Source organism: Hyperolius riggenbachi, chromosome 3 (genome assembly GCF_040937935.1).
Source record: "Hyperolius riggenbachi isolate aHypRig1 chromosome 3, aHypRig1.pri, whole genome shotgun sequence".
In the NCBI taxonomy this organism is placed as follows: Eukaryota; Metazoa; Chordata; class Amphibia; order Anura; family Hyperoliidae; genus Hyperolius; species Hyperolius riggenbachi.
This window is the reverse complement of record NC_090648.1, coordinates 145885599-145908736: the sequence shown is the minus strand read 5'-3', so window position 1 is coordinate 145908736 and position 23138 is coordinate 145885599. Positions and strand designations below refer to the sequence as shown.

Below are 23138 nucleotides of genomic sequence, written 5' to 3'. Positions count from 1 at the left end.
GAAGAGGCCAAGGCAGACTTACCAGCATGCCACTGGTCTCCTGAACCTGAATTTGGGCTTGTCTGGAAAGACCATCCATTTTTAGCGCTGGCACACCACTGTCTTCTCATTCAAACATTCTTCCTTCATCATAAAACATTTTAACACACGGAGCCCTATTTAAACCTACAGCTGAGGCGGCCACACAAGGAGCTAAAACGTGTCATTGTGAGCTCAACTGGGATATTTCTGCTGCTGGTAACAACTCTGTCTGGTGCCACTGAAGCAAATTCCAGCACAGGACACAGATGCAGAGCAGCCTTGTGCCAGCAGAGGGTGACAGCACCACACAAAACACAAAGGGATGCAAGAATACACTGCATTAATGTTTATTCAGATCCAATAGAAAATAAACAGCAGATTAAGGATGTGTACTAGGAAGCTCAACATTTATTTTGCCAAAACTCATTGAATTGCACAACGAATAAAAAATTGATCACAGCTCTGTTAGCTGGGTCACTATTTACAGATTGTATCAGTGTATCAGCGTTGACAAACATGAACTCACAATCATGGTGGGCTGAGAGCCTGTGTGCAATCTTCAGGTTTTCTTAAAGCACAGATACTGTGGCTTGCAAAAGTATTCGGCCCCCTTGCCGGTTTCGACATTTTGTCATATTACTGCCACAAACATGAATCAATTTTATTGGAATTCCACGTGAAAGACCAACACAAAGTGGTGTACACGTGAGAAGTGTAATGAAAATCACACATGATTCCAAACATTTTTTACAAATAACTGCAAAGTGGGGTGTGCATAATTATTCAGCCCCCTTTGGTCTGAGTGCAGTCAGTTGCCCATAGACATTGCCTGATAAGTGGTAAAGACTAAATAGAGTGCACCTGTGTGTAATCTAATAAAAAACAAGTGTCAGCGCCAAGGCAGAAGGCGACCGCAGCCGAGAAGGACAATGTCCAAAAGTCCACACAAGCAATGAATATATAAAGTCAGCGCAGGTCTATAGTAATACAGCTTTCATCATTTTTTGGTATACAGGATCTTCGAACAAAAGGGTAAAGAAGCAAGGCTTACCAGATTCCAACAACCCACATTATAAGGTTGTAAACGAGTTTGATAGGTGGTCCGCAGAACTTTCAAATGGTGTCGTTTCACCAGCGATGTTGCACACTACAGATTCCTCCGGAATATAGTAGATATCCTGAGATCGCAGAGACTCACCAAAGGGGAGTCCAGTAGGATAGTGACATGAAAGAGATGTACGGCACATCTAAGTGTAAACCGTCTTTATTACATAACAAGTAAAACAATTAAAAACAAGGATAAAGGAAAACTCACATACGGGGCCCGTGCACTGGGAACCCCGAAAAAGTAGCGCGCATAAAATGGTCAATAGAAGACCTCAAATAAAATGGTGCCGTCTGTCGCCTAGGGAAGGCGACAGGCGGCACCATTTTATTTGAGGTCTTCTATTGACCATTTTATGCGCGCTACTTTTTCGGGGTTCCCAGTGCACGGGCCCCGTATGTGAGTTTTCCTTTATCCTTGTTTTTAATTGTTTTACTTGTTATGTAATAAAGACGGTTTACACTTAGATGTGCCGTACATCTCTCTTTCATGTCACTATCCTACTGGACTCCCCTTTGGTGAGTCTCTGCGATCTCAGGATATCTACTATATTCCGGAGGAATCTGTAGTGTGCAACATCGCTGGTGAAACGACACCATTTGAAAGTTCTGCGGACCACCTATCAAACTCGTTTACAACCTTATAATGTGGGTTGTTGGAATCTGGTAAGCCTTGCTTCTTTACCCTTTTGTTCGAAGATCCTGTATACCAAAAAATGATGAAAGCTGTATTACTATAGACCTGCGCTGACTTTATATATTCATTGTGTGTAATCTAATGTCAGTACAAATACAGCTGCTCTGTGACGGCCTCAGAGGTTGTCTAATGGAATATTGGGAGCAACAACACCATGAAGTCCAAAGAAGACACCAGACAGGTCAGGGATAAAGTTATTGAGAAATTTAAAAGCAGGCTTAGGCTACAAAAAGATTTCCAAAGCCTTGAACATCCCACAGAGCACTGTTCAAGCGATCATTCAGAAATGGAAGGAATATGACAACTGTAAACCTACCAAGACAAGGCCGTCCACCTAAACTCACAGGTTGAACAAAGAGAGCGCTGATCAGAAATGCAGCCAAGAGGCCCATGTTGACACTGGATGAGCTGCCGAGATCTACAGCTCAGGTGGGAGACTCTGTCCATAGGACAACTATTAGTCGTGCACTGCACAAAGTTGGCCTTTATGAAAGAGTGGCAAGAAGAAAGTCATTGTTAACAGAAAAGCATAAAAAGTCCCATTTGCAGTTTGCCACAAGCCATGTGGGGGACACGGCAAACATGTGGAAGAAGGTGCTCTGGGGTCAGATGAGACCAAAATAAAACTTTTTGGCCAAAATGCAAAACGCTATATGTGGCGGAAAACTAACACTGCACATCACTCTGAACACACCATCCCCACTGTCAAATATGGTGGCAGCATCATGCTCGGGGGGTGCATCTCTTCAGCAGAGACAGGGAAGCTGGTCAAAGTTAATGGGAAGATGGATGGAGCCAAATACAGTGCAATCTTGGAAGAAAACCTCTTGGAGTCTGGAAAAGACTTGAGACTGGGGTGGAGGTTCACCTTCCAGCAGGACAACGACCCTAAACATAAAGCCAGGGCAACAATGGAATGGTTCAAAACAAAACATCAATGTGTTAGAATGGCCCAGTCAAAGCCCAGATCTAAATCCAATGGAGAATCTGTGGCAAGATCTGAAAACTGCTGTCCATCTAATCTGAGTGAGCTGGAGCTGTTTTGCAAAGAAGAATGGACAAGGATTTCAGTCTCTAGATGTGCAAAGCTGGTAGAGACATACCCTAAAAGACTGGCAGCTGTAATTGCAGCAAAAGGTGGTTCTACAAAGTATAGACTCAGGGCAGGGGGCTGAATAATTACACACGCCCCACTTTGCAGTTATTTGTAAAAAATGTTTGGAATCGTGTATGATTTTCGTTCCACTTCTCACGTGTACACCACTTTGTATTGGTCTTTCACGTGGAATTCCAATAAAATTGATGCATGTTTGTGGCAGTAATGTGACAAAATGTGGAAAACGTCAAGGGTGCCGAATACTTTTGCAAGCCACTGTATGTAGCAAGATTCACAAAGCAAAGTTGTAGCCATTGGATATTACATTTTGTTACCAGACAACATTAAAGGGGCACTATGCACATATTTTAAATTTTACAATTTTTCGCCAAACAAATGAGAAGTATGTTTTTTCCAGAGCAAAATGAGCCATAAATTACTTTTCTCCTATGTTGCTGTCACACACAGTAGGTAGTAGAAATCTGACAGAAGCGACACTTTTGGAAAAACATCTGCATAGGAGCATTCTCCTAATTAAATCATCTGAATCAAACTGATAAATGTATAAAGAGGGCATTATCTCTAGCAGAATGCGGTTGCATTCTAATGCAGTTAGTTTTAAAAACAATTACACTGGGGCCCATATTCAATTAACTTTTTCTCCAGAGTTCTCTTAGGAGATCATTTTTGTAGTCTCTTTAACCACTTAAGGACCATAGGCTTAATCCAGAAACCCACTAGGAGCGATTTTCTGAGCACTTTGCGATTTGAAACCACTTGCTAATGTAATGCTATGGGTGTGATCCCACTTCAGCGATGGGATTTTATTTAAAAAAACAAAACAAAAAACAAACCCTAGCATTGCATTAGCAAGCGCTTTTTCAAATCACTAGTGATTAGAAATCGCTTCTAGTGGGTTTCAGGCCTTATGCTGAATACACACGGTTCGTTCCCGCATCGAATGCGCCGCTCGATTCCCGACGAATAGATTCCCGAACATTTCCGAGCGCATTACGATGATTTTTAGGTTGATTGCCATGTAATGTATGGCAAATCGACCTAACGATCCATCAAAACGTGAATCGGACAGATCTGAAATAAATGAATCGACGGGAATAGAGCGGCGCACTGACGGGAATAGAGTGCGGGAACGAAGCATGTGTATTCAGCATTACACTCCCCTAGTGACCAGGCTATTTTTTACAATTCAGTTCTCTGCAGCTCTAAAGCCCTATCTACACGATACAATTTTCTGTGCGATTCGATTGAATCCGACATGTCCGATCGCGATTCGATTCAATTGGATATTGTTTTGTAATGGCAAATCGAATCCCAATCAGACATGTAGAATTGAATCTAATTGCACAAAAAAATTGTATCATGTAGATGGGGCTTAACAGTTTGCTACAGAGCCTTACAACTTAGCACACCAATGAACCTAGGCTCCTTTTCTGCCCACCAACTGAGCTTTCTGTTGGTGGGCTCTGATCGCTGCTGCAGGCATTTCTTCAATTCATTTTTTTAATTTGGTCTTACAAAAAAAATTTTTTTTTATTTATTCCCTCCCCAGAGAGCCAATCAGGGTGATCGCCTCTCATAGGCATCAGCCTATGCAAGGGATTGCATGTTGAGCCTATCCAGGGGACAGCCAAGTGACAGGGCTGTCCCCAGTACAGCGCAGCGCTGTACAATGAAAAGAATCTTTTTAGTCTGCTAGCCATGATGATCGCCGCTGGCAGACTTGTTGATGGAGCTTCATCACTCAAGCGGTAAGGCGATCCTCGCTAATCTCCTCCCCAGGACATGACTCCTTTCGGTGTTAGGCAGTCCGGGGGGGGGGGGGGGGGGGAGACATCTTCCCCACACCTATGGCGGTCAAGAAGGGGTTAATATAACTTTTCCTCCTTTTACAATTGAAAAAGTACCCAAAAGTAGGTGAAAAAGTACTATCAACATTTTGATGACAGTATTTTATGGCTTGCTGGTGGTTTAAGCGGCATTTTATGATCAGCTGTAAAAATGTCACTTAGAAAACTCAGGAGAAAAGATGAATTACATATGGGCCTGGACATGCGTGTGCATGGTAGATCCTAACTAAAAAGCATCAATATTGCCATCTACTGGACAATAGGAAAATTACACACAACCAAGACATAGCCCAGTGCTTCCCAAGCCTACAGCATTACAGGTGTAAAGCACAGGATCTGTTCCAGTTGACACATCAAAAACATTACCTTTGTGTGACATGTGACATTCAGACTCCACAATTAGGTATACATATAAGAGGTCATCAGTGTGACCTTACATGTAAACTGAAGTTTTAGCATAAGCTTCCTAAGCAGCCAGGAAAAGCAGGGAGTTTTACATGCTTTTTACAAGTCTCATGTTCCTGGGCAGACTTATTAAAAACAAGGGGCACTATGGCAAACTGTTAAAATGTAAAATACATACATCTGTACACATATTTATCCGATAGTGAATGCATTGTAATTGTTTTGTTTCCTGTGTAACTGTCACTCATAGTAGGTATTGAAAAGTAGAACTGAAAACAGAATCCCACATGAAGAGATTGACTGGTCCAAGAGGTCAGAGCAGTCAGATAAGAATATTATCTACCAGTAACAGATAAAGCAAACATGTATACATTTGTCCCAGAGTAAATGCATAATTCGTGAAGATTTATATTAAATGGAACCTGCCATATTTATTTCCTTTTAAACAATATCCGTGATCTATTTGGATGCAGTAGTGTCTGAGTAACACTAGAAACAAGCATGCAGCTAATCTTGGACAATAAGATACAGAGGCGCCAGCAGAGTAAAAATAAAGTTAAAAAGGTATAAAATGAGGGGCTAGGGTGAACTTACCTCCCCGACAAAAACACAACTATTGTATAAGATCAAGGAAAACTGTATTTATTCTCACTCCAAAAAGTTTGCAACGCATTTCACGGGTCTTAAAGCGGAATATAACCCTGCATTTCAACTTTGCTCTAAAACATTATTTACAGTATATTATATGCAACAAGCATTTTTTTTTTTACTAGACCAGCATTGGAAGGGTTACACAGGGCTTTAAAGTTCCTGGAGATTTCTGCAGACGCATCCGAAGCTGAAATAGATACATTTTCTTTACATAAATATATCTAAGTGTTGAATGTGACTCATCTCTCTGACTGAGAAGGAGCTTGGAGGACAGCCAAAGAGTGTGTAACATTTATCAATAGATACATATAACTAGATAGAATGTAACAATCTGAACTTCTGCATATCTCTCCACGGAACTATTAGGGCCCGTTTCCACTAGGGCGAATTCGCATGCGTGGCCTGCATGCGAATTCGCATAGGCAATGAAAGTGGATGGGACTGTTTCCACTTGTCATTGTTTTCGTGCGTTTTTCTGTGCAGGATTTTTCTGCACGGTAGGGCCTGCAGAATTCGCCTGCGTGAGGAATGCAGGCGAATCGCAGCCCATGTATTTAATAGGGAAAACGCACGTGCGTTTTTTGCATGAAAAGTAATACAAATTGAGTCAGGCAGTGACATGGTTAAATTCGCATAGACCCTGCCTATGCGAAATCGCATGCGAATTCGCGGCAAAAAACGCATGCGGAATCGCATCCGCATGCGATTTCGCCAGCGGTGGAATCCCAGGGATTCGCACCGCACTAGTGGAAACGAGCCCTTAACCTCTGTGTTTAACCCTTCCAATGCTGGTCTAGTAAAAAAAAAAATGCTTTTTGCATATAAATATGCTGTAAATAATGTTTTAGAGCAAAGTTGAAATGCAGGGTTATATTCCGCTTTAAGCCCGCTTCCTCAGGCAAAAATACACAAGGAGCAACTTTCAAATTGAGCACGCTAGTGAAGCGCCTCTGATGCAGCTAACCTTGTCAGATCTGACCATATTGTCAGAAACACCTGATCTGCATATGCTTGTTCAGGGTCTATGGCTGCAAGTATTAAAGGCAGAGGATCAGCAGGGCAGCCAGGCAACTGGTATTGCTTAAAAGGAAATACATATGGAAGCCTCCATATCCCTTCAGGATCCCTTTAAGTATCATCTGTTTATACTGAATGACAAAATTAGTTTTACAGGACAACTTAAGTCAGAAGTATATGGAGGCTGCCATATTTATTTCCTTTTAAACAATACCAGCTGCCTGGCAGCCCTGTTGATCTATTTGGCTGCAGAAGTGTCTGAAACCACTCAGAAACAAGCATGCAGCTAATCGGTTAGATCTGACAATGTCAAACACCTGATATGTATATGGTTGTTCAGGGTCTATGGCTAAAAGTATTAGGCCCCGTTTCCACTAGGAGCGGTGCGATGCGGCTACATAGCCGCATCGCACCGCGGGTGTCCTGAAACACATGCACGGCAATGCAAGTTTCCACTGCGTGCATGTTGTGCGGAGCAGTGCGATCCGAGAATCTGCAGCATGCTGCAGATTCTCACACGGCTGCGCCCCATCTCCTCTAATACACTTCCGCATCAAGATATGCAGAAGTGATGCGATGCGGCTACGTAGCCGCATTCGCATCACTTAGTAGTGGAAACGGGCCCTTACAGGTAGAGTATCGGCAGGGCAGCCAGGAAACTGGTATCGCTTAAAAGGAAATAAAAATATGGAAGCATTCATCTCCCTCTCACTTCAGTTCTCCCTTAAAGCTACATATAGCAGAAGTACTCCTGGTAAAAGTACCAGGAGATAGATCCTAAGAGTCAGGAGGAAGTTTCTACCCATGAACTTAGCAGTCCATGTTGTTCAGTGAAGTCATTTTATTACATGAAATGACCAAGAAAGCTCTTCTAACCAAACTCTCCAAACAAGTTGGGATTTAAACCAGACATGGTGAAAACTGACATGTGAACAAGCCCACAGGACAGCATGAGGGAACTGCATGTCAGTCAGCGGCTATTGGCTTAAAGGGAATGTCCAAGCAAAATAAAAAAATGAGTTTCACTTACCTAGGGCTTCTACCAGCCCCATGCAGCCATCCTGTGCCCTCGTAGTCACTCACTGCTGCTCAAGTCCCCCGCTGGCAGCTTGCCGACCTCGGAGGTCGGTGGGACGCATTGCGTACATTTTTACGCATTCCCGCTAGTGCAGGAACATTAACACATACATTTTTACGCATTACTGGTTCAATGCGTACAAATTTACGCATTGAACCAGTAACGCGTAAAAATGTATGTGTTAATGTTCCTACACTAGCGGGAATGCGTAAAAATGTACGCAATGCGTCCCGCCGACCTCCGAGGTCAGAAAGCTGCCAGCGGAGGACTGGAGCAGCAGTGAGTGACTACGAGGGCACAGGATGGCTGCATGGGGCTGATAAAAGCCCCAGGTAAGTGAAACTCTTTTTTATTTTGCTTGAACCTTCCCTTTAAGGAAATGGTGGGCAGGGGACTTGAACTGACCCTTGGAGAGATTTCAGCATTTCCTGTCTGGGGTTTTTATTGTGGTCTTGAACTGATTAACAAATTACTTTACTCTATTGACAAAAAGCACAAACCCCTTTCCACATTCAAAATGAATGCATTTCCTGGAATTGGGTTAGAAAGAGGAACTGAAGTGAGAGGACTATAGGGGCTGCCATATAAATCCTTTTTTCTAAGACACGAGACCTGGCTGTCTCTTGGCATCAGCAGTGTAAGAGGTGTGCTTATACACATGCAGACAGCACACCTGGTCTTTATATCTGTCTGATCAGTGCTTCACAAAGTATTACAGGCAGAGGATCAGCACAACAGCCTGTAAACTCGTATGGTTTCCATTAAAGTGAATGAGAACCGCATTTAAAAAAAAAATGAAGCAAATACTTACCTAAGGAGAGGGAAGGCTCTGTGTCACATAGAGCCTTTCGTCTCCTCTCTCGGTGCCCTCTATCCTGTGCTGGCCCCCCCCCCCCCCAGAAAGGGTATTTGGAAGTCTTCGGGAGCCGTGTCCTCCCGAAGACATGCGGCTCCATACGGCACAGGTGTGAGCGTGCAAGAGAGCATGCTTGCGCAGGTGCAGTACAGGGCCGCCCTTCTTCAGGAGCACTCGGGCTCCCTGAAGACTTCTGAAGCCTCCTTCGGCCGGGTAAAGCAGTATTTGACTAATTTAGTCAAATACTGCTACCGGGTGAGCCAGTACTGGAACGAGGGGAACAGGAGAGGAGCGGGAAGGCTCTATAGGACCCAGAGCCTTCCATCTCCTTGGGTAAGTATCGGTCTCATTTTTTTTTTAAATGCGGTTCCCATTCACTTTAAAGAAAAACTACACTCTTGCTAAAAAAAAAATTGCAAGAGTATCAGTGCTGCAATATGCTTTTGCAATTTATTATTAAAAATTACCTTTGCATTTCAATTTGCATCCAAATCCCACATTCCATTCATGTTCTTCTGGAATTCTGATGGGCGGGAAACTAACTCTCCCAGTTAGACAAACATTTGTTCTAGTCCAAGCAGTGGGGAATTTTTATTCAAATATAAAAACATAAGCAATTTAACACATTATTCCCAGCATTTTGTAGATATAAACTGAAGCTGAAATTTCACACCTATTATTCCCAGCTCAGGCTACCTTTATAAAAGATACAAAAAATGCCTCTCCCCCTCCTCAGATCTGTCACTGAGGAGTGAGGTCTGCCCATTGATTTGTGGGAGCAGGCGGGGCTCCACCTTACATCACAGATTGTTCGGCTCATACACTCAGCTTGCTGATGGTGGCCACTAATTATTAAATCTTTTTTGGCCAATCTTAGCAAATCTATGTGGTAGAAGGGTAAAATAAGTGACTATATTGAATGGATACTTTAAGCTGTCCCTTGTATTACATAGATATGGTAAGATTGGACTAAACAGATTGGATCATTAGTGGCCCCTTAAGAAGTATCCAGACTAGATGAGTACAAAGGCAATGCATTTCCACAAATACCTGTTCAGTTTGGAACATACCATCATAATGAATTGCTATGGGTGGTGATTCTCTCTATGCATACAGGACAGGCACCTCTAGGTGTCTGCTTTACATACTTACTAGCAACATTAATGCAAGCACAAGTTTTCCACAATAGACACTACATATAAAAAAGAAAGCCAGATATGAATCAGAACTGAGGAACTGCATTCATAGAAATAAAGGCCTAAACTGGCTGTCTCTATTGTCATGAAAAAAAAAAAAAAAAAAGCTTTATGTAGTGCATACAGCTAAAAGAATCAAACTGTTGATTAAAACAGTGTTCCTAACAACCTACAGAGCCCCTGTAGTGATCCAAGTATAGGTATCCACTATTGTATACTGACAGAGAAGGGTTTTACCAAAAGTTCTGTTGCGGTTTATTACTCTATAAAAAGGATTTCCTCTTGCTGAGGCCCCGGTCACGTCACAAAAATGCTCTGATCCAGCGAGACAGAAGGGTATGTGTAGATAACAGGATCCCTACGTTAACATTTGCAAGTGTAAATGGCTCCTATGCTAAAAGGAGCAGGACGCACATTCCCAACCGGCATGATTTTTCTAGAGCCTGGATACGCTGTGTATGGTCACGGAACGTATGGCAACTGACAGGGTCCTTTTCCACTAGGTTGTTTTCCCCCTCTGTTCCTGATTAACTTGCATGTCTTCTTTGCAGGTATTTGGGTCTTCTGCACTGCTGGGCTCCGTGGCAAGTGTCAGTATAAGAACCTGGGCTTGCAGGGCAAAAAAGGACCAATGGGAATCCTCTATAGCACAAGTGAAGAGGCTCATTGGTTCAGGAGTGGTGGACCAGTAAGAATTATCCCTGTCGCTAGGTAGAATTCCTTTGTTCTAACCAATGTTAGCCCTTGTTTTTTGCTGGGGCTTTGAGCCTACCGGCACTTGTCCCGAAGTCTTGCATGGATGAATGGCTACTGAAGACAGGTAAGTAACAGCAGCAAGACTTGAATGGTGGTGGCAGCAACGACGATGACAACAGTGGGACATGCACAATAGTGTAGTGGGAATGTTCTCACCAGGCACTGTGGCACAGCATATCTCATCAGGATACGCTATAACGCACTGTTGTGCATGGGGAGGGGGCGCATCAAAGAGGACGAGCGGCATGCCATGATTGGCTTTTAAGCACACACTTCTCTTTCAGTATATAGTAGTGGGTTCATATACTTGGATTCATAAAAGGGTCATCATCACATTGATCTGTGAAAGCAGCCTTGTATCACTATGCAGAAGTAAGATTTGGTTTGCTTTATAAACACCCTTCTTCCTGAACTAATGAAGCACAAACTGTTTCATGAAAGAGTCTTAAAGTTTATTAATACTCTAAAACCAGTCTGTACACTAACTAAACTGGTTCAGAGAGGAGTTAGTAGATGACTATAGACATGCTGTACAGTTCGAGACAATTTAAATAGTATTTGTGAATGAAAAGCTTTGGTAAAGTGCATTTTTGCCACTGGAAAAATAGCAGCTATATTTCAAAAAAAGCAGAAAAAAAAACAAACAAAAAAAATACTAAAAAAATATCCCTTTCAGGACACGTTTAGAATGGTGTGTGCAGTCTACACCACCACCTCCAGGCTGCAAGTGCTGAGCAGTTCATGAGAGGTTGTATACGAAGCTCACGGTGCACCTGACTGCTGGATATAGGATATAGTTTTACAGGTAGTGACTACAAGGTGGCCAGTTGGAGTAACAGCTTCAGGTCGTTCTGCAGAGTGGATGTAAAATACTCTTCGCATACAACAGATGTCTGACCACCTCTAGATCTTGGCGCTGAATTACCAGTCTGTCCTTCGGCAATCATTTAAGGTTTTCTGCGCCTGAGGGGAAAACAAACAGATCAGCTCACTGTCACACAAAAACTTTGGCTGGATAATAATCAGTCTCCTGTACCAGTGGGAAAATGTCCTACACTTAAGAGGGGTCTTCTTCAGAATTACTCAAAAATATATCTAAATGCATTGTAAGGTACTGTTAAAGAGAATCTGTAACGTCAAAACGTCCCCTGGGGGGTACTCACCTCGGGTGGGGGAAGCCTCAGGATCCTAATGAGGCTTCCCACGCCATCCTCCGTTCCTCAGGGGTCTTGCTGCAGCCCTCCGTACAACATGACGTCAATATTTACCTTCCCGGCTCCTGCGCAGGCGCTCTGACGGCTCCGAAGTAGGTGGAAATATCCGATCGCTGTCGGATCTGCTCTACTGCGCAGGCGCAAGTTTCCGGCAAGTGCGCAGTAGAGCGGACCCGACTGAGATCGGATATTTCCGTCTACTTCGGAGCCGAAAGCAGCCACAGTGCCCCCGCTGGAGCCAGCAAAGGTAAATATTGAATTGACAGTGGGGTCTGTCGCCAGCTGTTCAGAGGGCTGCAGCGAGACCCTCTTGGGACAGAGGACGGCGTGGGAAGCCTCATTAGGATCCCGAGGCTTCCCCCACCCGAGGTGAGTACCCCCCAGGGGATGTTTTTAATGTTACAGTCTCTCTTTTAAAGAAATCCAAGTCGGTAATGTGTAGACTGCCATCTTAAAAGAAAACATAAGGGGGGGGGGGGGGGGAAATCGATACTTGACGCTTCCTTCAGCCCCCTTTCAGGCCATGAGCTGAGGGGGGGGGGGGGGGGGGGGGAGCAGCTTTCACTTCATTCATTCCATTTTAAATAATGCTAGCTGCCTGCTGGCTGTCTTAAAGAGGAACTCCAGTGAAAATAATGTAATACAAAAAAGTGCTTCATTTTTACAATAATTATGTATAAATGATTTAGTCAGTGTTTGCCCACTGTGAAATCTTTCCTCCCCCTAATTTACATTCTGACATTTATCACATGGTGACATTTTTACTGCTGGCAAGTAATGTAGCTGCTGCTTGCGGTTTTGGCAGTTGTAAACAGCTATTTCCCACAATGCAACAGGGTTCACAGACAGGAAACTGCCAATAATACGTACTCAGAATTTCTTTGTGGGAGGGGTTTCACCCCAATATCAGCCATACAGCGACCCCTGATGGTCCGTTTGTGAAAAGGAATAGATTTCTCATGTAAAAGGGGGTATCAGCTCCTGATTGGGATAAAGTTCAATTCTTGGTCGGAGTTTCTCTTTAAGGCAGTACAGTAGTTTAAAATCACACACCTGGACAGAACATGTAGGACAGAGCTTCACGACAGAAGCCATCAACATGTTGCCAGTCTGCTTGCATTATTAAATGATTTTATCTGACTGCTAAATTCACTACTTTTTATATGATTTTCTAATAAATGGTTTTAACCTATGATGGGCTTTTAGTTCATTGGGAAGACCAGAATGATCTGGATCTATTGGGAGATCTCTCACGGCAGATTAACCATGGAAGCAAGTGGGGGAGCTTCTGAGTGAGCTTAATGTCTTATAATGTGGACAGCAAGGGAAAGGGTTAGAGGCCATAGTGTTTGTGTGGCATAAAAATGTCAAACTCTGCATGGTGGTGTAGGCTAAAGCAGGTGTTTCTGTCTGTGGTACAACAGCAAAACAAGAGGGCGAGTGGCTGTGAAACCTGGGTGTCCGAGGAGCGGCGGCGTTCCGTGGATTATAGGAGGAGTCACTAAGAAGTGTGCTTGCACGGGGTGACGGAATCATTGGAACAGCATCCCACTATGGTTTTGTATTTTTGAGGTTTCAAGACGTTTCTGTTCAACAAGTGGAGTTTGGATTTGAGGAACACACAGTAAAATTCCAAGTCCAAAGGAGCTTGTGCTCTACTATCAATTGATTGTGCTGCCCAAATAAAGTACTTTTGGGGTGTTTGATGTAGTCAATGAGAATCCGACAGTAATGCGCTATGTGGAGCTGTGTTTTATCTTTCAGGTTATAAAGAGATAAGAAGAGGAGCGCTGTCATATATATTTATATATTTTCAAGATTGTGGACTTTTGATAGCGAACACTCTAGAGTCTAGACCTATAACAGTGATATATTGACTGCAGTGGGCGCAGTTTGCATAATACACATACAAATAAAGTACTGTATAGCACTTAATACAAAGAGTGATTCCTAGCAGTCCCTGGTGCAGTTTGGGTTGTGGGCAGAGACACATTATTCAGTGTGTTGTGCCAGAAATGAGGCCATGGGATCTGTAAAGTGACTTACTTAGGAAGTGCATGATGCTGGTATCCAGGCCCCATATTAGAGCCAGCTTTCATTTCCACAGCTACAGAGCACTGAAAGATAAAGCAAATACAAAATAAATTACACATACTGGAGTACATGTCAATGTTACATTTGTCTACAATCAGGGACTGTACAGTCTACAGGATTGCCGACACACTGGGCGGAGAGCTCTGGTTACAAGGTATCATAGGACAATCCATAGAAATATAACGCTGCATGCTGAAGTGTTCAGAAACTCCACAGATGCGGCCAGACCTCTAGTGTTTGAACTTCAGCTTCTTATTATATTACCAGGAAGAGGACACGGAGGAGATGACCCGTGGCATGAAGTCAACCACCAGACATGGGAGGACACGTCCCAGCAGGACAGGTGAGAGCAAGGCTGCTGGGAGGAGCACAGATGGGCAAGAAGACTAACCAAATTAATGCTGAAATCGACTGAAAATATGTTTACAGTGTGTAGGGTTGAGGACCAATAGCTCCTTCACTGATCATATTCGATCAGAGAGGGATCTGATGTCTGATCTGGTGACCATCTATAGGTGTATAGCTACCTTAACACCAGGGCCTGTTATCTTACTACTATCCTTAACAAATCACATGGTTTAGAGATCAGACTGTCGGCTCACCTTAAAGTTATGAAGCCTGTCTAAAATAACAGCCAGAGCCCCAAGCCTCTGCAGTAGGTGGACCATTAAAAAGCAGAAACAAAGCTCTGCTTTGGTGGAGATCAGGGTGCTGTACTGAAACGGCACCAGGTAGTAAAGTAGTTAGAGTAACTGCAAGTGGCATCATCATACGTACTCTGGTTTCTACGTCTGTCCACTCTGACTCTGTGGTTTCCACCTGTTGTAGGATAATCGTTTCAGAGGATCTTCGTTTGCGGCTGTAATTCAAATAAAACCGTTATAGCACTTTGGCCTCATGCAGATTCCAAACCTAAAATATTTTTATGGGGAGGGAGAGATAGAGAAGAGCGTAGGTGCTCAACAACATGCCTGTTCCCAGGAGGAGATTCCTGCCGGAGTGTTTCAATGTCTGTAAATTGTACGGACTGACCTCCACCTCGAGTTCTGAAGACATCACCCTGAAAATAAGACATATAGCTCATTAGCAGAGCAGCTAACAACTAACAGATCAACACAAGGTGCTCACCGAAATGTGCTAGAGAGACCAGAGCAGGAGAAGCAAGCAGTGTAACAATGATTACATAAACTAATGCTGATTAACAGAGCACTAAAAGATTAGAGCGACTCCTTCAGTTCACATTCACTGGGCAATACTGACAGCTAAAGCAGACACCAATGTTTATGGAAATCAGGCTTTTCTGATCGTTCGAGAACCACAACCCTTCCATCCCCTTTCCCTGGTACCGGTGTTACCTTAATGAGTTTAGTTTCAATCTCCCCATCCGAGGCCAGCTGCTGGTGTGTCAGCATGTACTTGTCACACTTTGCCAAGGCCTTTTCGCTGGGAATGGATACTTTGATGGCGTTTGGGACGTGAGGCTGCATGACCGTCTCGGTCTCCACACTACCAGATGGCTTATGGTCTACCCATCTCTCTGCCCCCGCAGAGCGAGAGCGGCGGTGCCTGGAGTGCACCGGGGGAACAGTCTAAGCAAACCAGAAATCAAATCAAAAACACAAATCAATCAATGAATTATTCAGCATGCACAGGTAGGTGCAGTCAGCAGGCCTAGCACATATAATGTAAGGATCCCAATGTACACAGGTGCCATGTATATGTACTTTCTACATAGGGATGGATGATGCCAACAGGAAGTGCTGTTTGAGCTGCCCCTCTGTGGTACGTTAAAGCAAAATAAGTATAGAAGTCCCAAAAGCAAACCCGAACTACACTTTCCTTCACTTGATCTAATCTCTGCCATGCTGGATATACACAAGTAACACTGATTTACTAATGCACACTGCCACTGAACACTACTAGCCAGAGCTGCAGAATGTGTCACCAGGTCTGTAAACTTGCATGCGATACTCATGCTGCTCTCACACATACATTCAACAATGCATAAGTCTCTGGCACACTGGCCACTACAGTCAGGTATGTGGGCATTTGGTGAACTTTGCTATCTGCTAAACTTTGCCCTGCCGCATGGTAAAACAGACATATGTAAACTGGTCCACTTTAATGCATGGATGCGTTATACATTATCCATTGTGGAACAACATACAAACAGCTGACAATGTGAAAACAGTACATTTCTGCTTCTCAGTGTTACTCTACAGGAGAAAGAGGGGGGGGGGGGGGGGGGGGGAAACAATGCAGAGAGCCAGCTGCTGTTGACAGAGTCTACTACGGAACCTGAGGATATCTAAAGAATGGGTCAGCCAACAGGGCAAGTAAAGCCATGTATACAATACTGCTCCTTTTTTAAACTCTGAAATCCTGAGTTAAAAAAAAAAAAAAAATCCAGATCCTTACCTATGGTGAGTGATGGCTCTGGATCCTAGAGACCCTTTCTTGTCCCCTTTTTGTTCTTGTTCCAGTGCTGTCCCCAGTTTGATGCATCGGGAGCCCTTGGAAGACTTCAGGAGCATTCTGGGACATGAAGACGGGCAGCAGTCCCCGAGTGCTCCTGAAGCATGCGGAGGCGTATTGGTCCAGTTGGTGGGTTACATGCAAGAGGGGGTGGCAGAGCTTGAACAAGGGGACCGGGAAGGCTCTACAGGATCCAGAGCCTTCCATAGGTAGGTCTCCCTACTTTTTTCCCCACTTCAGTTTTACTTTAATGAAAAATATGGATGGGACCATGAAGCTACAGTAAATGCTATTTTGGGAAGAGACCTACTCAATTTTGGCAACCAGTTTGAACAGTGCACTAGCCGGCTTTATTTCCTACAGGCAGCTCTAAGCAGAACTTCAAACAGCAGCAATCCGTGGCATCACTGGTCCTTACATAACCCAAACTCAGCAAGTCGTATTTCTAGCCATTCTAATTTTAGCAAAAACACCCATTTCATAAAAAGCCTTCACAAGTCGTCCACACCCACCCACCCACCCCCCAACATATCCACTCACAACTACTTTACAGAATTATACAAGCTCTGAAGGATTCGAGATGCCAGTCCATGGATTATGATGTGGAGGGGTGCACCATTCCGGCTGTCACGGGACAACAGTTTTTACTAACATGGCACAAAATTTCAAAAACAAATCATGCGCTTTACTGTTACCAGGCCTACTGAACTGCAACCTTAGAAATATTCAGTTATAGTAATAAAATCAAGTATAATCATTGGCATGCAGCAAAATCTCAAGCAAAGCAACGGGCAGATTATTCATACATTAGCAGCTCAAATCAGCACAGCCCAATTCACAGATCAAAGCCAGAACCCAAGGTGAAGGAACACAAGGCATGAAAACCTTGTGCAGTTGGGTAAATGTTTTATTCTGTAATTGGATAACAGGTTCCATTGGCATGATGCAGCCACTGAGTGGCAGTACAAGGGGGAGAGCAAGGCTACATCATTTTAAAGTTCAGATAGCAAAGAAATGCAGTAAGCAAAGCGTCATACTTGCACTACAATCTTTGTCGGGAACAGTTGTTTGGTGCCATCTTAGATGAAAATCGTGTGTGTGCGTGCGATAATCCCCAGTGCCAAATCACTAAACGAGTAACAATGTATGTTTGCATGGTTTTGCTACTTTCCCTGTCCCACCTGACCTCAGGCAGTCGTGCGCCACCTGATGTCCTTCCTCACTTCTCCATTTAACAACATGCTGCTCTGTATAAAAACATTTGTGGCCTGAAATGTTGTACTTGAGATCTATCCATGATCCTTACTCGTGACATTAATAGAATGTACACATCTCAGGTCTGTGATTGAAGCAGCCATTTTGTATCTCACATGTTGCATTCCAGTTCTAGGGCAGTGAATGACTTTATTGCTCTGGAATAAGCATATAGCATCCATGTTGGGGAGAACAAAGTATCCAATATAAACCAGCCGATATTGTACACAATTGCAGGAGTCACAAACCAACTGCCACAGTGAAACAAAGATTGTAGTAGATGTATTTGGGGGGGGGGGGGGGGAGAGTGATATAGCTGAAAAGTTGATCAGCAGGACAAGGTTCCAGGCACTTCCTCCCTCAGGCGAGAAACCTGCAATGCTTGTAAGCTGTAACACCATCATGCTATAAATGGAATACAGTACTTCAATGGCTCTGGTAGAGCTACCATTGCAAAAAGTTGCCTTCTACAAATTGTGCTTGTGACAGATGTGCCAACCACAAGGTAACATAGCCTTAACTTGTTTAGGAGTATCCTCTTCATTGGTGTATTGCCAAGGTATAATATAGCGCATCAAAGACCAGGCACAAGGTTTCAAGATACCCAACACACTGTACTTGATGGGGAATTCCAAAAAACTGTGCCCTGAGGCAGTGGTATGGCAAGTCATATCAAAGAGCTAATAGAGAAGACACTGGCAAACAAGCCGAGACCAGGCCTTTGTGGTTTGTATATCTGCATGTTCAATATTAAATGGAGAACATGAAATGAAATACTCCTTTGAGTTCTGATGAAAACCAAACTGTGGCTGACAGCTCACTGCAGATTCAGCCAAATTCATGAATGAAGGGCGATATGTTTCGTAATACAGATTGTAAAATGGCAGCAAACTTGCACCATAAGAGCAAGTAGTGAGGCTGGTTGAAATAACTGTGTACAGAAACACAAGTCAAACAATATTACAATGCTATATATCATTGACAAAAGTAATCAGGAGATTTAATGGAAACAAGCCTCCGACTACTAAACAGCCATACACATCTGAGATGATTAAACAAAAAGAAATGAAGGAATCGTGGCATGATGCAGATTACTCCTCCAGCCAGAAGAGATTAGCAGTGAAATGGATTTATGAACAGTGAGTGGATCTAGTCAATGACTGCTCCTCATCTAGTGCATTTATTTTGCTGTGGTGTCAGACTAAGCAACTGAGGAGGATTTATAACATCTAAATGGTCTGACCTGATCACAGATCGGAAGTTATTTCTACACTATTTTCAGAAATCCATTTCTTTATAGATTAAGGTAGACCTGATAACTGCTGCTCATAGTGAAAGTCACAATACATATATTAGCTGTAAAACTACAGTAAGCAAGCTGGCTCATTCACTTCATGTAGAAGCAGCAGTATCGTGGCCAGATTAGCAGGCAGATGGCATTTTCTTACACAAAATGTACATCTACCAATTGCCAAGATTCCTAAAATTGCTAAAGAGTCTGCTAAATGCCTTCTAGTCTTAATAAGCATACTATGGCATTGCAGTTCAGATGCTCACTGACCCTGGGACACTGCTCCTCTGCCTGCATGCTGGCTGCATAACCTGTTCTCGTCTCTGGGGTATAATTCCTAGTGGCGGCCTCCCGCCGTCTGAGGCAGGGGACTGTCTTGCTCTCGGAGTTGTGCTGTGGAGTTCTCTGCTCCCACTGTGAAATGTATGAGGCCACCGAAAAGTTGTCACAAGAGTTTGAGCGCCTGTGCCGGTCAGGGCTGGGTTTGCTGTATGGGGGCTGTGATACAGGAGTATCAGGAAGCTAAAGAAACCAAACATAAGAGCAACACCTGACAGATTAAAACTTGCAAGACTACAAACAGTATTACAAAAGTACTTTAAGACATTCACAATTACTTAGAAAGCCTTTTGCCTACTAAAGGCACCCTAACGGGACCTGTAACATGACAAACATATGTACAGTACCAACCCTATTTAGCACTTGCCCATGTCCTTTTTTATTCTCACTGTAAGGTTTTATAATATAGCGCTATAAATTACAGTTTCTCTTTAGCATAACTGAAAACTAGGAGTCATTAAAGTTATGTGTGAGAGTAACACTTCTGAGTGCATGGAAAAAGGTAAAAAAAAAAAAAAAAAAAAAAAAAAAAAAGTAGTAGGTCAGACTTGATCTGAGAAAAACATTACAAACTGCCATCATTGACCTAAAACAGTCAAAAAGTTTAAACTTATTTCCTTCACCCCACCCTCAGACCTTTGTATTTGTTATCTCTGCGCCCCCCCCCACCCCCCCCCCCCCCCCTCCCTCCCCAACTCCTCGGTATACAGAAAACATAAGGAAGCAAAGGATACAGTGAAACATACAGAAGCAAAGGATACAGTGAAATATAAGGAAGCAAAGTATACAGTGAAACAAAGAAGCGAGTGTCGTCAAAAACCCTGAGAGAGAAGCAGGTTGGCAGGGAGTGAGGGGAGGAATTTCCAACTCCACATTGAGTTAAGGGGTACAGGGTGATGGGCCCGTTACGGTTGTTGAAAGAGGGATGGGGAAGACAGGGGGTAGGTACAATATTGTACCGGCTTATACCATTTTTGAGTCAGTAATCATCCTTCTTACTATGTAAATTTAAAAAAAAAAAAAGTGTACAAATAAAGAATACATTAAATAAAAAAAATAAAAAAAAAATAAAAAAAAAGTTTCAAACTTCGATTTTTAACCTTTAAAACAAAAAAATATGGGATCCAAGAAAAGTCCTATTTAGAAGTGTGGTCAATTGGAGGACCAAAATTACTTGCAACATTTGCTGTTTACAGTGTATTGATTGCACTCATGAATACTAATTTTAGCACAAGCTGGCAGTTTTTTTGTTTTAAATGATGGCCTTTCACAGATCCAAATGGGTTGCCGTTAACGAGATATATTGATGAAGAGGATTATGATGAAGCTCTACAAAATAGTTAAGCGATCTACTCCAAAGTTACATGAAAGACTCTCACAACTGGATATTTTTGCACCAAACGCACATGATCCCCTCCAAGTTATATAAAATAGCCATTATGTGCCCCTAAATGTAGAGTCCCTTCTCCCACTTTCTTTCATCTAATATGGGAAAGTCCTCCAGTTCTGGAAGCAAAATAGTTCCGTTTATGCATGATGACATAATATGTCCGGTATCCAAGAGCCTGATTCAGGGCCTTCTGGTTGGCTGAGGCTAGGTTCATAGTGGTCCATTGCATAACACACGTAATGTGTAGGAACTGCATTGGAGACTGGACACTGATGTAAATTCAAAGTCTGCATGCAGTGAGTTAGAATAACGTGAGGAGTTCCAACGCAGAGATGATAACAGGCCCATAGAATTGCATGAGCAGGCAGTTAACATGCAGAATTACTCTGAAATGCAAATGACCACTGTGAACTAGCTCTAATGCTGGGTACACACAGATTTTTTTTGGCCGATTTACTGTCAGATAGATTATTTCCAAAGTGTTCGATTTGCTTTCCGGTCGATTACCGAGCATTTTCCAATCGATTTCCGTTTATTTTAACCACTTAAAGGGATACTGTAGGGGGGGGTCGGGGGGAAAATGAGCTGAACTTACCCGGGGCTTCTAATGGTCCCCCGCAGACATCCTGTGTTGGCGCAGCCACTCACTGATGCTCCGGCCCCGCCTCCAGTTCACTTCTGGAATTTCTGACTTTAAAGTCAGAAAACCACTGCGCCTGCACGCCCGTGTCCCTCGCTCCCGCTGATGTCACCAGGAGTGTACTGCGCAGACACAGACCATACTGGGCCTGCGCTGTGCGCTCTTGATGACATCAGCGGGATCGAGGACACGGCACCGCAGGCGCAGTGGTTTTCAGACTTTAAAGTCTGAAATTCCAGAAGTGAACCGGAGGCGGGGCCGGAGCATCGGTGAGTGGCTGCGCCAACACAGGATGTCTGCGGTGGACCGTTAGAAGCCCCGGGTAAGTTTCAACTCATTTTCCCCTGACCCCCTTACAGTGTCCCTTTAAAGAGACTCCGTAACAAAAATTGCATCCTGTTTTTTATCATCCTACAAGTTCCAAAAGCTATTCTAATGTGTTCTGGCTAACTGCAGCACTTTCTACTATGACAGTCTCTGTAATAAATCAATGTATCTTTCCCCTGTCAGACTTGTCGGCCTGTGTCTGGAAGGCTGCCAAATTCTTCAGTGTTGTGGTTCTGCTATGAACTCACTCTTCCTGGCCCCTCTATGCACACTGCTGTGTATTATTTAGATAAGAGAGAAGAGAGAAGCTGCTCTAATCAGCTGGATGAATCTTCCTCTGAGCTGGCTGGGCTTTCACATACTGAGGAATTACAAAAAAGGACAAAGCTGGGCTTTCACATACTGAGGAATTACAAACAAGGACAAAGCTGTTTGCAGGAAGAAAAGAGCAGCCTGAAACTTCAGTGCATGGGGGAAAAAAACACACAAATGATCTCCTTGAGATTCAAAAGGAATGCTGTATACAGCCTGCTTATGTATGGATGTATTTTCTATGTGTGGACATACTGTACATCAACCTACTTCCTGTTTTGGTGGCCATTTTGTTTGTTTACAAACAAACTTTTTAAAACTGTTTTTAACCACTTTTAATGCGGCGAGGAGCGGCGAAATTGTGTCAGAGGGTAATAGGAGATGTCCCCTAACGCACTGGTATGTTTACTTTTGAGTGATTTTAACAATACAGATTCTCTTTAAGGACCGCAGGAATTTTCAATTGATCTGTGCTGGGTGGGCTCTTCAGCCCCCAGCACAAATCGTGTGGCAGGCAGGGCGATCAGACTCCCCCCCCCCCCCCCTTTTTTCCCCACTAGGGAGATGTCCTGTTGGGGGGGGGGGGGTCTGATCGCCACCGCTCACTTTCGCCTAGCGGGGGGGGGGGGGGGGGCGGGGGGGAGGCGGCTCCTCAAAGCCCCCCTCCGCAGCGCTATTCCCCCCTCCCTCTCCTGCCCAAGGTAGGCGGTACAGGACAGCGATCCATCATGTACCGCCTCAGATAGGCTTCAGCCTATCAGATGCCGGCGATCCCCGGCCAATCAGAGGCCGGGGGATCTCCTTTACGGCGCTGCTATTACATTTCGCCTGCGAGCTGCGATTGGAGGCTCGCAGGCTGTTCACGGAGACTCCCTAGCGACGTTGGCTGGTCGTTAAGTGGTTAATAGGAAGTCGATCGGAAAACAAATCGCACGTGTTGGGAATAATCGATCTGACAGTAAATTAGCCAAAAAAAAAAAAAAAAAAATCTCAGTGTGTACCCAGCATAAGACTATTTGCCGCCAGGCAAGAAACTGTGCTGAGGCGATTGGGCACC

General features: G+C 43.7%; 1 protein-coding gene across 6 annotated transcripts in view; it reads right to left on the bottom strand.

The window, feature by feature from the left end:
- Positions 1-11175: 11175 nt before the first annotated feature.
- The window catches only part of KIF23 (kinesin family member 23), a 54998-nt gene continuing 43035 nt past the window's right edge, over positions 11176-23138 (bottom strand). For 2 of the 6 annotated variants that reach the window (XM_068275064.1, XM_068275065.1), the window contains 6 exons: positions 19344-19595; positions 15409-15642; positions 15025-15113; positions 14831-14912; positions 14006-14076; positions 11176-11708 (listed from right to left, as the gene is read on the bottom strand). In XM_068275064.1, the coding sequence (XP_068131165.1) occupies positions 11693-11708; positions 14006-14076; positions 14831-14912; positions 15025-15113; positions 15409-15642; positions 19344-19595 (744 nt within the window). In that variant the 3' untranslated portion in view covers positions 11176-11692. The remainder of the gene's footprint in view (positions 11709-14005; positions 14077-14830; positions 14913-15024; positions 15114-15408; positions 15643-19343; positions 19596-23138) is intronic. The other 4 variants (XM_068275067.1, XM_068275068.1, XM_068275066.1 and 1 more) reach the window with 3 other exon arrangements.